The 14,963-nt window shown below is 44.5% G+C and overlaps 1 protein-coding gene across 2 annotated transcripts; it reads right to left on the bottom strand.

Moving 5' to 3' along the window:
• Window positions 1-11,696: 11,696 nt before the first annotated feature.
• Window positions 11,697-14,963, bottom strand: LOC124690803 (transmembrane 9 superfamily member 12-like). 2 transcript variants are annotated; one of them, XM_047224168.1, is made up of 2 exons: window positions 14,900-14,963; window positions 11,697-14,025 (listed from the first exon to the last, which is right to left on the bottom strand). In XM_047224168.1, the coding sequence occupies exon 2, from the start codon at window positions 13,976-13,978 to the stop codon at window positions 11,996-11,998; it is 1,983 nt and encodes a 660-aa protein (XP_047080124.1). In that variant the 5' UTR covers window positions 13,979-14,025; window positions 14,900-14,963; the 3' UTR covers window positions 11,697-11,995. The 2 variants fall into 2 exon arrangements, with proteins under 2 accessions (XP_047080124.1, XP_047080189.1); XM_047224233.1 differs by lacking the exon at window positions 14,900-14,963 and adding an exon at window positions 14,688-14,788.

Genomic DNA, 14,963 nt, shown 5'->3' with positions numbered 1-14,963 from the left:
GCTAGCGTCCCAGCCAGCTCTTCCCTGTTATCTCGCTGGAACTATGATCCATGTACTAGTATCTTATCTCGCTAGAACTATGATCCATGTACTAGCTAGTATCATGCCATCTACCTACTTGTTGTTCATGCGATCGACCTGCTTTAGCGCTAGCTCAAGGTCGATACTAGTAGAATATGTAGATCAGAGCTGTGTTTATTTTGAGTGATCTGATCAATGTTGTTCACATTTCTAGGCATCCTCTTAGGACTAATGACAGTGGGTAATTAACAACATGATTAACAACAATATCATCACAATCATGTGATGCATTCTTGCTCGATTCATGATCAAGATACAACATAAGAAACCGGTGCCCCTCTTTAACATTTGAAACCATACATAATGTGTAAAAAAATTATCGGCGTCGAGAGAAAGACGAGATTCACTAAGTAATTCAGTGAGTGCTTTCTTTTATAAGAAGAGCGTCGGCTTGGAAGAAGAAAATAAAATACGAACAACCGCGCTGGTCGTAATAGATCGACTTGAATGCGTCTTCTTGCTCCAGCATTCAAGTTCCAATTCAACGGAGGATGACAGCATTCAAGTTCCATTTCAAGGGAGGACGACGTACCATGATACTTTCTGTTTTGTCGAGCCCTGCTTTGGTCTCTGGTTTGATGGTTGTACGTGCTAAAAATCCGGTACATTCCGTTTTGTTTCCCATCCTAGTCTTTTGCGACACTTCGGGTTTACTTATTTTGTTAGGTCTCGACTTCTCCGCTATGATCTCCCCAGTAGTTCATATAGGAGCTATTGCCGTTTCATTCCTATTCGTGGTTTCCAATCAAATCCTCACTTTGTATTGGGCCTCGATCTATATCTATTTCTATCTTTATTTACCAAGGAAAATCTTGCAGATTTTATTTTTCCTCTATTTATCCCTGCTTGTCATCAGATTCTTATTTCCGATATGCAGCTTGACTGGTCTTCAACTATCAACTCAAGAGACCATCTTCATTGATTTGCATCCCTAGCAACAACCAATAAACGTCTATCCTGCCTGCTTTTTCGTAACCTAAATCTTCAATGATATCTTCAAGCCACAAAGTGGACCAAGTGTTCATATCGCAACCATCAAAACAAACCTTCCTACAGTCTATATAAGCCCTACTGCATCCGGAACCAACAAAATTTCCTCCATGAATGACCTTCAAAGTAAAGCACTCACTTCCTTCCGCTGCAACATTGACATAAATACAGAGAAATGCTAAAGTTCAAATTTTTCGAAGATCTAAAACCTTGAATCAAGACCAAACCCAAGTCTGAATCTACCAGCAGATGCAGACCAAGCACGCCATCTATATCAACCTAAAAATTGTGACCAAAAAATCGACATCATGATCTAAAAACCTCACAACTTAGTAACTTACCGTAGATAGGAAATTAGGAACCGGACCACCTTCCGGCTGCCGGGAAGGCTTCGACGACGCCATCTACAACGTTGGTGAGAAGATCCGCGCCAATCTGGCGCCTTACAGATCTAACCCCCCCCCCCCCACCTGAGCCCCGCGTCGTCCTCCCAGGGTGGCTCGGGGGAACCCTAACGCGCCGCTGCCCCCCCCCCACCCCTGCTCCCTCCCTCCGCCGCCGGAGGAGTCCACCGGGTGAAGCCCGCGCTGGAGGACGGCGGCGGCGGGGTTCCTCTCGCGCGCGACGGCCTCGGCTTGCGGCGGGAGCCCGCGGTGGTGGGAGGAGGCTCGGCCTCGGCGGCTCGGCAGGCGTGGCGGCAGCCCAGCTCGGCGACCCCCTCCGCACCCCCGGTGGTTCGAAGCAGCGCGGCGGCGGGCGGAGCTCCGGCTCCTCCCAGATGTGGCGGCGTCGACGGCGGCTCCCTGCTACTGTCCGGCAAGGGTGGGCTAGGTGGCGGCCCCTCTCCCCTGCTTCTTCCTCTGTGGGCGGTTGTCGGCCGGTTGCTGCTGGTTGCTCGTCGCGGCGGCTTCCTGATGTGCCAGATCTGACTGTGGCGAGCTCGGTTCGATCTGGCCCGTCGGCTCCTGCCGGCGGTGAGGTTGGTGGTCCTACGTGGTGTGGCGTCGTCAACACGTGGGAGGTGCTTGTGCCAGTGGTTCGCAGGCCGGCGGCGTTGTGGGTCTCCCTCATCTCCGTTCAGCAACGTGGGAGTGCGGAGGTTCGGCTGCTCCGAGCGAAAGCTGATGGCGTGGCAGCTGCGGATGTCGCTTTCCTCTTGGGGACCTTCATGGAGCCTTCGACCTCCTCCGCTCCCGGGGCATAGTTTTCGGGTGAAAGCCTAGGCCGTGTTGTGCAGGGTCGGACGATGGCGTCGATCCACGTCGCTTCCCTCTTGGGGGCGTCGTCTTGAAGGCTTTGTTCCCCAGCGTGCTTTCCTGAGGCTGGACTCGTACAGCATCGCGGCGGGTGGCCGGCGATGTGTGAGGTCCGTGTGGTGGCTTGTGTGGCAACGATGGCGGTGTTGAGCGATGGTCTGGTAGCGTCAAGACCTTGGCTTCGGCGAGCGTCCGAGCTTCTTCGTCTTCTGCTTCGCTTGCGGTTGAGTCGGAGCTGCTATGGTTTGTCGAGAGTCTTCATTTGAGCAGCGTACGATGACCTGCAGGGTGGCCATCTGGCGATGATCTTCCTTGGCGCAGGTCTTGCGCTTATCCTCTTCAGAGCTCGTCATCTGAGTTGGAGATGCTTGTTGCTTCACAAGGAGTCGCTTGTTTGGCGTTGGCCGGCTTGAGCTTCACGGTGCCATGATGCGCGTATAATTGACACGTCCGTTGGGAACCCCAAGAGGAAGGTGTGATGTGCACAGCAGTAAGTTTTCCCTCAGAAAGAAACCAAGGTTTATCGAACCAGGAGGAGCCAAGAAGCACGTTGAAGGTTGATGGTGGCGGAATGTAATGCGGCGCACCACCAGGGATTCCGGCGCCAACGTGGAACCTGCACAACACAACCAAAGTACTTTGCCCCAACGAAACAGTGAGGTTGTCAATCTCACCGGCTTGCTGTAACAAAGGATTAACCGTATTGTGTGGAAGATGATTGTTTGCGAGAAAACAGTAAAACAAGTATTGCAGTAGATTGTATGCGATGTAAAGAATAGGACCGGGGTCCACAGTTCACTAGAGGTGTCTCTCCCATAAGATAAAAGCATGTTGGGTGAACAAATTACAGTCGGGCAATTGACAAATAGAGAGGGCATAACAATGCACATACATGACATGATAAATATAGTGAGATTTAATTGGGCATTACGACAAAGTACATAGACCGCTATCCAGCATGCATCTATGCCTAAAAAGTCCACCTTCGAGGTTATCATCCGAACCCCTTCCAGTATTAAGTTGCAAAACAACAGACAATTGCATTAAGTATGGTGCGTAATGTAATCAATAACTACATCCTTAGACATAGCATCAATGTTTTATCCCTAGTGGCAACAGCACATCCACAACCTTAGAATTTTCTGTCACTGTCCCAGATTTAATGGAGGCATGAACCCACTATCGAGCATAAATACTCCCTCTTGGAGTTAAGAGCAAAAACTTGACCAGATCCTCTACTAATAACCGAGAGCATGCAAGATCATAAACAACACATAGGTAATAACTTGATAATTAACATGACATAGTATTCTCTATCCATCGGATCCCGACAAACACAACATATAGTATTACAGATAGATGATCTTGATCATGTTAGGCAGCTCACAAGATCCAACAATGAAGCACAATGAGGAGAAGACAACCATCTAGCTACTGCTATGGACCCATAGTCCAGGGGTGAACTACTCACTCATCACTCCGGAGGCGACCATGGCGGTGAAGAGTCCTCCGGGAGATGAATTCCCTCTCCGGCAGGGTGCCGGAGGTGATCTCCAGAATCCCCCGAGATGGGATTGGCGGCGGCGGCGTCTCTGGAAGGTTTTACGTATCGTGGCTCTCGGTACTGGGGGTTTCGCGACGGAGGCTATTTGTAGGCGGAAGGGCAGGTAAAGAGGCGGCACGAGGGGCCCACACCATAGGTCGGCGCGGCCAGGGCCTGGGCCGCGCCGCCCTGGTGTTTCGCCACCTCGTGGCCCCACTTCGACTCTCCTTCGGTCTTCCGGAAGCTTCGTGGCAAAATAGGACCCTGGGCGTTGATTTCGTCCAATTCCGAGAATATTTCTTTACTAGGATTTCTGAAACCAAAAACAGCAGAAAACAGCAATTGGCTCTTCGGCATCTTGTTAATAGGTTAGTTCCAGAAAATGCACGAATATGACATAAAGTGTGCATAAAACATATAGATATCATCAATAATGTAGCATGGAACATAAGAAATTATCGATACGTCCGAGACGTATCAGCATCCCCAAGCTTAGTTCTGCTCGTCCCGAGCAGGTAAACGATGACAAAGATAATTTCTGGAGTGACATGCCATCATAAACTTGATCATACTATTGTAAACATATGTAATGAATGCAGCGATCAAAACAATGGTAATGACATGAGTAAACAAGTGAATCATAAAGCAAAGACTTTTCATGAATAGTACTTTCAAGACAAGCATCAATAAGTCTTGCATAAGAGTTAACTCATAAAGCAATAAATTCATAGTAAAGGTATTGAAGCAACACAAAGGAAGATTAAGTTTCAGCGGTTGTTTTCAACTTATAACATGTATATCTCATGGATAATTGTCAACATAGAGTAATATAATAAGTGCAATATGCAAGTATGTAGGAATCAATGCACAATTCACACAAGTGTTTGCTTCTTGAGGTGGAGAGAGATAGGTGAACTGACTCAACATAAAAGTAAAAAGAATGGTCCTTCAAAGAGGAAAGCATCGATTGCTATATTTGTGCTAGAGCTTTTATTTTGAAAACATGAAACAATTTTGTCAACGGTAGTAATAAAGCATATGAGTTATGTAAATTATATCTTACAAGTTGCAAGCCACATGCATAGTATACTAATAGTGCCCGCACCTTGTCCTAATTAGCTTGGACTACCGGATCATCGCAATACACATGTTTTAACCAAGTGTCACAAAGGGGTACCTCCATGCCGCCTGTACAAAGGTCTAAGGAGAAAGCTCGCATTTTGGATTTATCGCTTTTGATTATTCTCAACTTAGACATCCATACCGGGACAACATGGACAACAGATAATGGACTCCTCTTTAATGCATAAGCATGTGGCAACAATTAGTGTTCTCATATGAGATTGAGGATATATGTCCAAAACTGAAACTTCCACCATGAATCATGGCTTTAGTTAGCGGCCCAATGTTCTTCTCTAACAATATGCATGCTCCAACCATTAAGGTAGTAGATCTCTCTTACTTCGGACAAGACGGACATGCATAGCAACTCACATGATATTCAACAAAGAATAGTTGATGGCGTCCCCGAAACATGGTTATCGCACAACAAGCAACTTAATAAGAGATAAAGTGCATAAGTACATATTCAATACCACAATAGTTTTTAAGCTATTTTGTCCCATGAGCTATATATTGTAAAGGCGAATGATGGAAATTTAAAGGTAGCACTCAAGCAATTTACATTATAAGACTCTACACCGTCTTCCTTGTTGTTCAAAACTCAATACTAGAAATTATCTAAACTTTAGAGAAACCAAATATGCAAACCAAATTAGCAAGATCTATGTGTTTCTTCATTAATGGGTGCAAAGTATATGATGCAAGAGCTTAAACATGAGCACAACAATTGCCAAGTATCAAATTATTCAAGACATTTTAGAATTACTACATGTAGCATTTCCCGATTCCAACCATATAACAATTTAACGAAGAAGATTCAACCTTCGCCATGAATACTATGAGTAAAGCCTAAGGACATATTTATCCATATGCAACAGCGGAGCGTGTCTCTCTCCCATACAATGAATGCTAGGATCCATTTTATTCAAACAAAAACAAAAACAAAAATAAACAGACGCTCCAAGCAAAGCACATAAGATGTGACGAATAAAAATATAGTTTCAGGGGAGGAACCTGATAATGTTGTCGATGAAGAAGGGGATGCCTTGGGCATCCCCAAGCTTAGACGCTTGAGTCTTCTTAGAATATGCAGGGGTGAACCACCGGGGCATCCCCAAGCTTAGAGCTTTCACTCTCCTTGATCATATTGCATCATACTCCTCTCTTGATCCTTGAAAACTTCCTCCACACCAAACTCGAAACAACTCATTAGAGGGTTAGTGGACAATAAAAATTAACATGTTCAGAGGTGACACAATCATTCTTAACACTTCTGGACATTGCATAAAGCTACTGGACATTAATGGATCAAAGAAATTCATCCAACATAGCAAAAGAGGCAATGCGAAATAAAAGGCAGAATCTGTCAAAACAGAACAGTCCGTAAAGATGGATTTTATTGGGGCACCAGACTTGCTCAAATGAAAATGCCCAAATTGAATGAAAGTTGCGTACATATCTGAGGATCACGCACGTAAATTGGCTTAATTTTCTGAGCTACCTACAGGGAGGCAGGTCGAAATTCGTGACAGCAAAGAAATCTGTAACTGCGCAGTAATCCAAATCTAGTATGAACTTTACTATCAAAGACTTTACTTGGCACAACAAAACACAAAACTAAGATAAGGAGAGGTTGCTACAGTAGTAAACAACTTCCAAGACTCAAATATAAAACAAAGTACTGTAGTAAAAACATGGGTTGTCTCCCATAAGCGCTTTTCTTTAACGCCTTTCAGCTAGGCGCAGAAAGTGTGTATCAAGTATTATCAAGAGACGAAGCATCAACATCATAATTTGTTCTAATAATAGAATCAAAAGGTAACTTCATTCTCTTTCTAGGGAAGTGTTCCATACCTTTCTTGAGAGGAAATTGATATTTAATATTACCTTCCTTCATATCAATAGTAGCACCAACGGTTCGAAGAAAAGGTCTTCCCAATATAATGGGGCAAAATGCATTGCATTCAATATCCAAGACAACAAAATCAACGGGGACAAGGTTATTGTTAACCATAATATGAACATTATCAACTCTCCCCAAAGGTTTCTTTTTAGCATTATCAGCGAGATTAACATCCAAATAACAATTTTTCAATGGTGGCAAGTCAAGCATATCATAGACTTTCTTAGGCATAACAGAAATACTTGCACCAAGATCACATAAAGCATTACAATCAAAATCATTGACCCTCATTTTAATGATGGGCTCCCAACCATCTTCTAGCTTTCTAGGAATAGAAGTTTCAAGTTTTAGTTTCTCTTTTCTAGCTTTTATGAGAGCATTTGTAATATGTTTTGTGAAAGCCAAGTTTACAGCGCTAGCATTGGGACTCTTAGCAAGTTTTTGTAAGAACTTTATAACTTCAGAGATGTAGCAATCATCAAAATCTAAATCATTATGAGCTACAGCAATGGGATCATTGTCCCCAAGGTTGGAAAAAATTTCAGCAGTTTTATCACAAGCAGTTTCAGCAGTTTTAGCAGTTTCAGGTAATTTTGCGCGCTTTGCACTAGGAGTAGAAACATTGCCCACACCAATTATTTTACCATTGACAGTAGGAGGTGCAGCAACATGTGAATCATTAGCATTGCTAGTGGTGGTAATAGTCCAAACTTTAGCTACATTTTTCTCTTTAGCTAGTTTTTCATTTTCTTCTCTATCCCACCTAGCACGCAGTTCAGCCATTAATCTTATATTCTCATTAATTCTAACTTGGATGGCATTTGCTGTAGTAACAATTTTATTTTCAATATCCTCAGGTTTAGCAGCCATTTTATTGATTAAAGAAGATTGTGACGCAGACATGTATGAGATTCGGTTTTCAGCATTTGCAAGTTTAGTTTGCAACCCGGAAATCTCCATATTCAGATTTTCAAGTTGATTTCCTATATTCTTCAACAAGGTAGATTGTTCATTCATAGTTTTAGTAAACAATTTGTTTTGCTCATATTGTGATTGCATAAAGCTCTTGGTGGATATTTCAATTTCTAACATCTTTTCCTCATTAGGTGAAACATATCTACCATAAGAGTTACCATTAGCAGGATATGGCCTAGAATTTTGAGCAACCAATGAAGCTAACGGAACATTATTAGGATCAATATTAGTCCTACCATTCACAAGCATAGACATAATAGCATCAATCTTATCACTCAAGGAGGAGGTTTCTTCAACAGAATTTGCCTTCTTACCTTGTGGAGCTCTTTCCGTGTGCCATTCAGAGTAATTAATCATCATATCATCAAGAAGCTTTGTAGCCGCCCCCAAAGTGATGGACATAAAGGTACCTCCAGCAGCTGAATCCAATAGGTTCCGCGAAGAAAAATTTAGTCCTGCATAGAAGGTTTGGATGATCATCCAAGTAGTCAGTCCATGGGTTGGGCAATTTTTAACCAAAGATTTCATTCTTTCCCAAGCTTGAGCAACATGTTCATTATCCAATTGTTTAAAATTCATTATGCTACTTCTCAAAGATATAATTTTAGCAGGGGATAATATCTACCAATAAAAACATCCTTGCATTTAGTCCATGAATCAATACTATTCTTAGGCAGAGATAGCAACCAATCTTTAGCTCTTCCTCTTAATGAGAAAGGAAACAATTTTAATTTTATAATGTCACCATCTACATCTTTATACTTTTGCATTTCACACAATTGAACAAAATTATTGAGATGGGCAGCAGCATCATCAGAACTAACACTAGAAAATTGCTCTCGCATAACAAGATTCAGTAAAGCAGGTTTAATTTCAAAGAATTCTGCTGTAGTAGCAGGTGGAGCAATAGGTGTGCATAAGAAATCATTATTATTTGTGGTTGTGAAGTCACACAACTTAGTATTTTCAGGGGCAGCCATTTTAGCAATAGTAAATAAAGCAAACTAGATAAAGTAAATGCAAGTAAACTAAATTTTTTTGTGTTTTTGATATAGAGTGCAAGACAGTAAATAAAGTAAAGCTAGCAACTAATTTTTTTTGTGTTTTGATATAATGCAGCAAACAAAGTAGTAAATAAAATAAAGCAAGACAAAAACAAAGTAAAGAGATTGGGAAGTGGAGACTCCCCTTGCAGCGTGTCTTGATCTCCCCGGCAACGGCGCCAGAAAACAGTCTTGATGCGCGTATAATTGACACGTCCGTTGGGAACCCCAAGAGGAAGGTGTGATGCGCACAGCAGTAAGTTTTCCCTTAGAAAGAAACCAAGGTTTATCGAACCAGGAGGAGCCAAGAAGCACGTTGAAGGTTGATGGTGGCGGAATGTAATGCGGCGCAACACCAGGGATTCCGGCGCCAATGTGGAACCTGCACAACACAACCAAAGTACTTTGCCCCAACGAAACAGTGAGGTTGTCAATCTCACCGGCTTGCTTGTAACAAAGGATTAACCGTATTGTGTGGAAGATGATTGTTTGCGAGAAAACAGTAAAACAAGTATTGCGATGAGATTGTATGCGATGTAAAGAATAGGACCGGGGTCCACAGTTCACTAGAGGTGTCTCTCCCATAAGATAAAAGCATGTTGGGTGAACAAATTACAGTCGGGCAATTGACAAATAGAGAGGGCATAACAATGCACATACATGACATGATAAATATAGTGAGATTTAATTGGGCATTACGACAAAGTACATAGACCGCTATCCAGCATGCATCTATGCATACGAACCCCTTCCAGTATTAAGTTGCAAAACAACAGACAATTGCATTAAGTATGGTGCGTAATGTAATCAATAACTACATCCTTAGACATAGCATCAATGTTTTATCCCTAGTGGCAACGAGCACATCCACAACCTTAGAACTTTCCGTCACTCGTCCCAGATTTAATGGAGGCATGAACCCACTATCGAGCATAAATACTCCCTCTTGGAGTTAAGAGCAAAAACTTGGCCAGAGCCTCTACTAATAACGGAGAGCATGCAAGATCATAAACAACACATAGGTAATAACTTGATAATTAACATGACATAGTATTCTCTATCCATCGGATCCCGACAAACACAACATATAGTATTACAGATAGATGATCTTGATCATGTTAGGCAGCTCACAAGATCCAACAATGAAGCACAATGAGGAGAAGACAACCATCTAGCTACTGCTATGGACCCATAGTCCGAGGGTGAACTACTCACTCATCACTCCGGAGGCGACCATGGCGGTGAAGAGTCCTCCGGGAGATGAATTCCCTCTCCGGCAGGGTGCCGGAGGTGATCTCCAGAATCCCCCGAGATGGGATTGGCGGCGGCGGCGTCTCTGGAAGGTTTTCCGTATCGTGGCTCTCGGTACTGGGGGTTTCTCGACGGAGGCTATTTGTAGGCGGAAGGGCAGGTAAAGAGGCGGCACAAGGGCCCACACCATAGGTCGGCGCGGCCAGGGCCTGGGCCGCGCCGCCCTGGTGTTTCGCCACCTCGTGGCCCCACTTCGACTCTCCTTCGGTCTTCTGGAAGCTTCGTGGCAAAATAGGACCCTGGGCGTTGATTTCGTCCAATTCCGAGAATATTTCTTTACTAGGATTTCGAAACCAAAAACAGCGAGAACAACGAATCGGCTCTTCGGCATCTTGTTAATAGGTTAGTTCCAGAAAATGCACGAATATGACATAAAGTGTGCATAAAACATGAAGATATCATCAATAATGTAGCATGGAACATAAGAAATTATCGATACGTCGGAGACGTATCATGCCACTTCGGCGAGGTCTTGGTGGTTGGTTCTTCGGTGAAGTCGGAGTTGCCGAAGAGTGATGACGATGACGTTGAAGGTCAACCGCGACGACTTCTCGCTTGGGCGGCCTGTGTATCTTGTGTGGATTGCCAGGGTGGCTCTGTGTCCCCGCGGCGGTTGTGCTCCATCACAGTCGCCGGGGCACTTATTTCGGTTTTTTAGGTTTCCCGCTAATAAATTGGCTAAATTCTGTACTTCTTCTTTATAAACGCGGTGCACTTGTTGACCGGCTGAGGAATCCATTTCACACGGTAACGCAATGACCTGAAAAAGGTAGTACTATCAACTTTCTGAAGGCGGTTGAATACGAATTGCAAAATGTAAATAAACGAGTGAAATGCATGTACGGTCCCTGAACTCGTCGGCCATGTTCGGAATGGTCCCTAAACTCACAAAACGCACCAACACACTCCCTGTTCTTGTTCTACATGTACTGTTGATACCGTATTTGCTGACATGTCCGTTTTGCATGCTCTGTTTCCGCTGATCGCGTAACTGCGTTGCTACTGGACCTCCCCTGCTTTCGCTGATCGCGCGGAGACACCCACGAATGGCGACGACACCGATCCGAAGAAAGTGTTCAACGCCTCGCCGGTGGAACGGTAGAGCAGATACGGGTATCTCCAACGGCAGTGACTATGTAGTTGGCGCGGATCTTTTTTTTTTTTGAAACGAGGCAAAAGACTTACCATTTTCATTAATAAAGCTCTCCCTTTTTTTGAGGGAAATAAAGCTCTCTTTTCCTCGCAAAAGAAAATTGCATCGCGTTATGGCAGTTGTGTTCACCCAAGAATTAATCAGGAAACCATGTAACAGTTTCCCCGTTCATATATTCTCTTCAACAATTATAAGAATAATAAGGCAGGAGCTCTGGCTTTTGGTTAAGAAAAAAGTAAAAAAACTGGATAAGAACTCTTTTTGATGGCATTGAAAATTTGTCAAAAATATCTAGGAATGATTTCTTCACACATTAAGATTTTGTCAAAAATAGGTGGCTACCAATTCCTTGCCACTCGAAGATTAGAATTCCATCCAACAAAAGCACGGGAACAAGACCGAGACCCTTAACACTTGTAGCTCTGGGCTGCTGTATCTACTACTGTAGAAGCTCACGACGATTCTTAAGGGAAAACAAAACGACAATCACTAAGGAACACTGCATCACATCTCCTTACAAATATCTGCAGCTCAGTAAACAGCACGTCTCAGGTTGAAGCTCGCACCAACACTCTAGCAGTACAAATACAAAAGGCCGTTGAATATAGCGAGCATCCATCAGTCAATCTTCACTGACGCAAAGAGATAGTGCACGAAGGAGATTGACGTCAAGAAGCCAATGGTTCCGGTGGCAAGCATGATCGCAAATGCCATGAGGAAGGAGTAGCCGATGTAAAGCATTGCAGAGACAGGCCCGCTCAGGCTTCTGAGATCAAAGACCAAGTAGTTGATGGAGTACAGGAACACGTAGAGAGCAACAGAGCCCGAAGCAAAGAAGGCCTTCCACCACCACCTCCAGTCCTCGACACAGAGGTTCATGTAGGTAAGAACAACAGATACCTCGGCGCAAACAACAACAAGCATTAGCAGGACAATCAGCAAGAAGCCAAACACATAGTAGAACCTTCCAAGCCAGATGCTCGAGAGAATGAAGAACAGCTCAATAAACAGTGTTCCAAATGGCAGTGTGCCTGCTCCAAGGACCAGAAGCCATGATGGATATTTCCGTGCAGGTATCTCTCTGGGAATCTGGTTGGTGCGAACTGGAAATTCGATTTGTTCTGCTCTTGTACCAAGAAAACCACCGACAAGCGTTAACGGCACAGAGATACAGAACCACAGAGCCAGAAGGGTGAAAAATAATGAAATGGGTAAGGCTCCAGTGCTCTTGCTTCCCCACAGGACGAAGTTTAAGACGGTAAGGACCGTAAACATGATACCAGGGAAAAAGCAGGCAGTCAACCAGGACAATGATCTCCATCCTTCAGATGTTCCCTTAATAGTCCTCCATAGCCGAACACTGACATACCCAGCTGCAATGCCGAGGAAAAGATAGAGGACAATCATCCCAGTAAGAAGCATTCCTCTAGAAGCTGGAGACATGAACCCAAGTGTGGAAAAAACTATTGTTACGATTGCCATGCCCAGAATTTGAACACCATCGCCGATCATGATGCATAACAGCTTGGGGCAAGATGGCTCTCTGAATACATCTCCAACAACAAGCTTCCACCCAGATAGCTCCTCATTCATCTGTGCTTGAGCTTCCTTGTCGAGCTCCTCATATGTGGTGAGATCCCTCCTGACAGTTCTCAGGAATATAATAAAGACAATTCCTGCCAAGAACAAGATGACCATGAGGGAATTCATTATGGAGAACCAGTGGACATTGGCGCCAGCCTCCATCTTCAGATAAGCATCCCACCTAGATGGCCACCTGATGTCACTCTTCACAAACTCAACATCATACGTAAACGTGATCCTCTCCTGTTGCCTGATCGCTTGAGACTTGCGAAGCTCCACTGGGCAGCTCACAGGTTCAATCTTGTCATGCATGTTAAGCTTAGAGAAAGCCTCAGCATCACGCTTCACACTGCAAGGCACAACCTCAAAACCAACAATCTGATACCCAGACATCCCCTTCTTATCCGTCTCTGAGATGACAGCAGATCCTTCTTCTCCGGTACCGATGATTTCTACATTCGTACCTTCGTACTCATGGACCAAGACCTTAAACTTTAAGTGGTTGATGATATAATCATCAGCACTACCAGCAGGAGTGTAACCAACAGGAAAGCCAGTCCACTGCACTGTGATACCATTCTGCTCAGCGAAACGCATAACCGGCAGATTGTCCAGCATCATGTTAACCTGGTAAAGATCACGGGCCCGCTGCTTGAGAAGCTTTGCATCATTCTCATTAAGCCCTTTGGTGGTGCAGAGGAAGAGGGACTCGTTAACATTCACACTGAACCGGTAGGGCGAGTTGTCGATCTGGTCACCCATGAGGAGCTCGCCCAGGTTCTCGGCGCTCTTCTTGATGCCACCAGGGGGGCGGCAATATGGCAGACTGTAGTAGCTGAAGGGCATCTCGGTCTCAATGGACGTGAGTGAGTTGACCTTTGCCCATATGTCCTCACCTTGGGAGTATGTGTGCATGTAGCTGCCAGGCAAGTAGAATGCATTGCCTGGAGCAGCCAGCAACAGCACAGCCAACAATAACAGAGGCAGAAAACGAGAACTATCCAGCGCCCCAGCCATCTGAAGCACAAATTCTCACCAGTGACCTAGAACATGTGTGAGCTGCCCTGTAACAGAAACATTTTATTGATCAGAACAATGCATCAATGGTAAATCACATTCACAGTTAATTTGAGAGGAATCATGTATGTGGACAAAAACATATGAAAGCTCTAAATATGATAGCAGGTACACAGCCATTTCCAAGAGCAAGATCATACGAAATCCGTCCATCCTTCAGGAATCTAGAACAACCATGTATGTGTTACTACTCCCTCCGTCCCATGAAACTTGTCTGAGATTTGTCAAAATTTGGATGTATCTAAATGCTATTTAGTGCCTAGATACATCTGAATTTAGACAAATCTCAGACAACTTTCATACGACAGGGGGAGTAGTAAACATCAGTTCCGTCCAAAAAAAAAAACTATACTGACGGTATAACAAAAAAGCACAGTAACACAATGCAAGCAAACTAGGACATCAATTATTACTAAGTAGAAGAACCTCCCAAGAATTCTCCAATAAGCTAAACGCACGGCCACTCATTCGGGAGCAAAACATGGCACACAGGAGTACTACGAAGTACGAACACCTAGAATACAACCGATATTTTCCTGTAACGGAACGCACGATCCCTTATTTCTTACGCGCCCGAAACTGGAAGCGCTCCGCGCACAGCAAGCACTTGGCACATCCAAAACAGAGCAGGTACTACAGGCCCGCGTACCTAGAACGAACAGCACCGTAGATCTACGGCGAAGGAAGTCGGAGATCTAGAGCAAGCAACCGCGGGGGGCTCGAATCCTAACGCTAGGCTCCAACCCTACGGTGCTGCTAGAGCTAGGGGCACAAGTAGAAGCAGCGGAATGGATGGAAGCGCCGAGAAGGTTCTAGAACTGCGGGGGCCGGGGCGGGGCGGGGCAGGGCGAGGAAGGGTACCTGGCGAGGCGGTGGAGCACGGGGAGAAGCGAGCGCGGATGGATGGATCGGGACCCTGGTTGGG

The sequence above is a fragment of the Lolium rigidum genome, chromosome 1, assembly GCF_022539505.1.
Source record: "Lolium rigidum isolate FL_2022 chromosome 1, APGP_CSIRO_Lrig_0.1, whole genome shotgun sequence".
NCBI lineage: Eukaryota > Viridiplantae > Streptophyta > Magnoliopsida > Poales > Poaceae > Lolium > Lolium rigidum.
Note: the sequence above shows the minus strand (reverse complement) of the source record. Positions and strands in the feature narration are given on the sequence as shown.

What these genes read in the sequence shown, in the direction of transcription:
- LOC124690803 (XM_047224168.1), bottom strand. Translation starts at nt 13,978, where the DNA reads ATGGCTGGGGCGCTGGATAGTTCTCGTTTTCTGCCTCTGTTATTGTTG.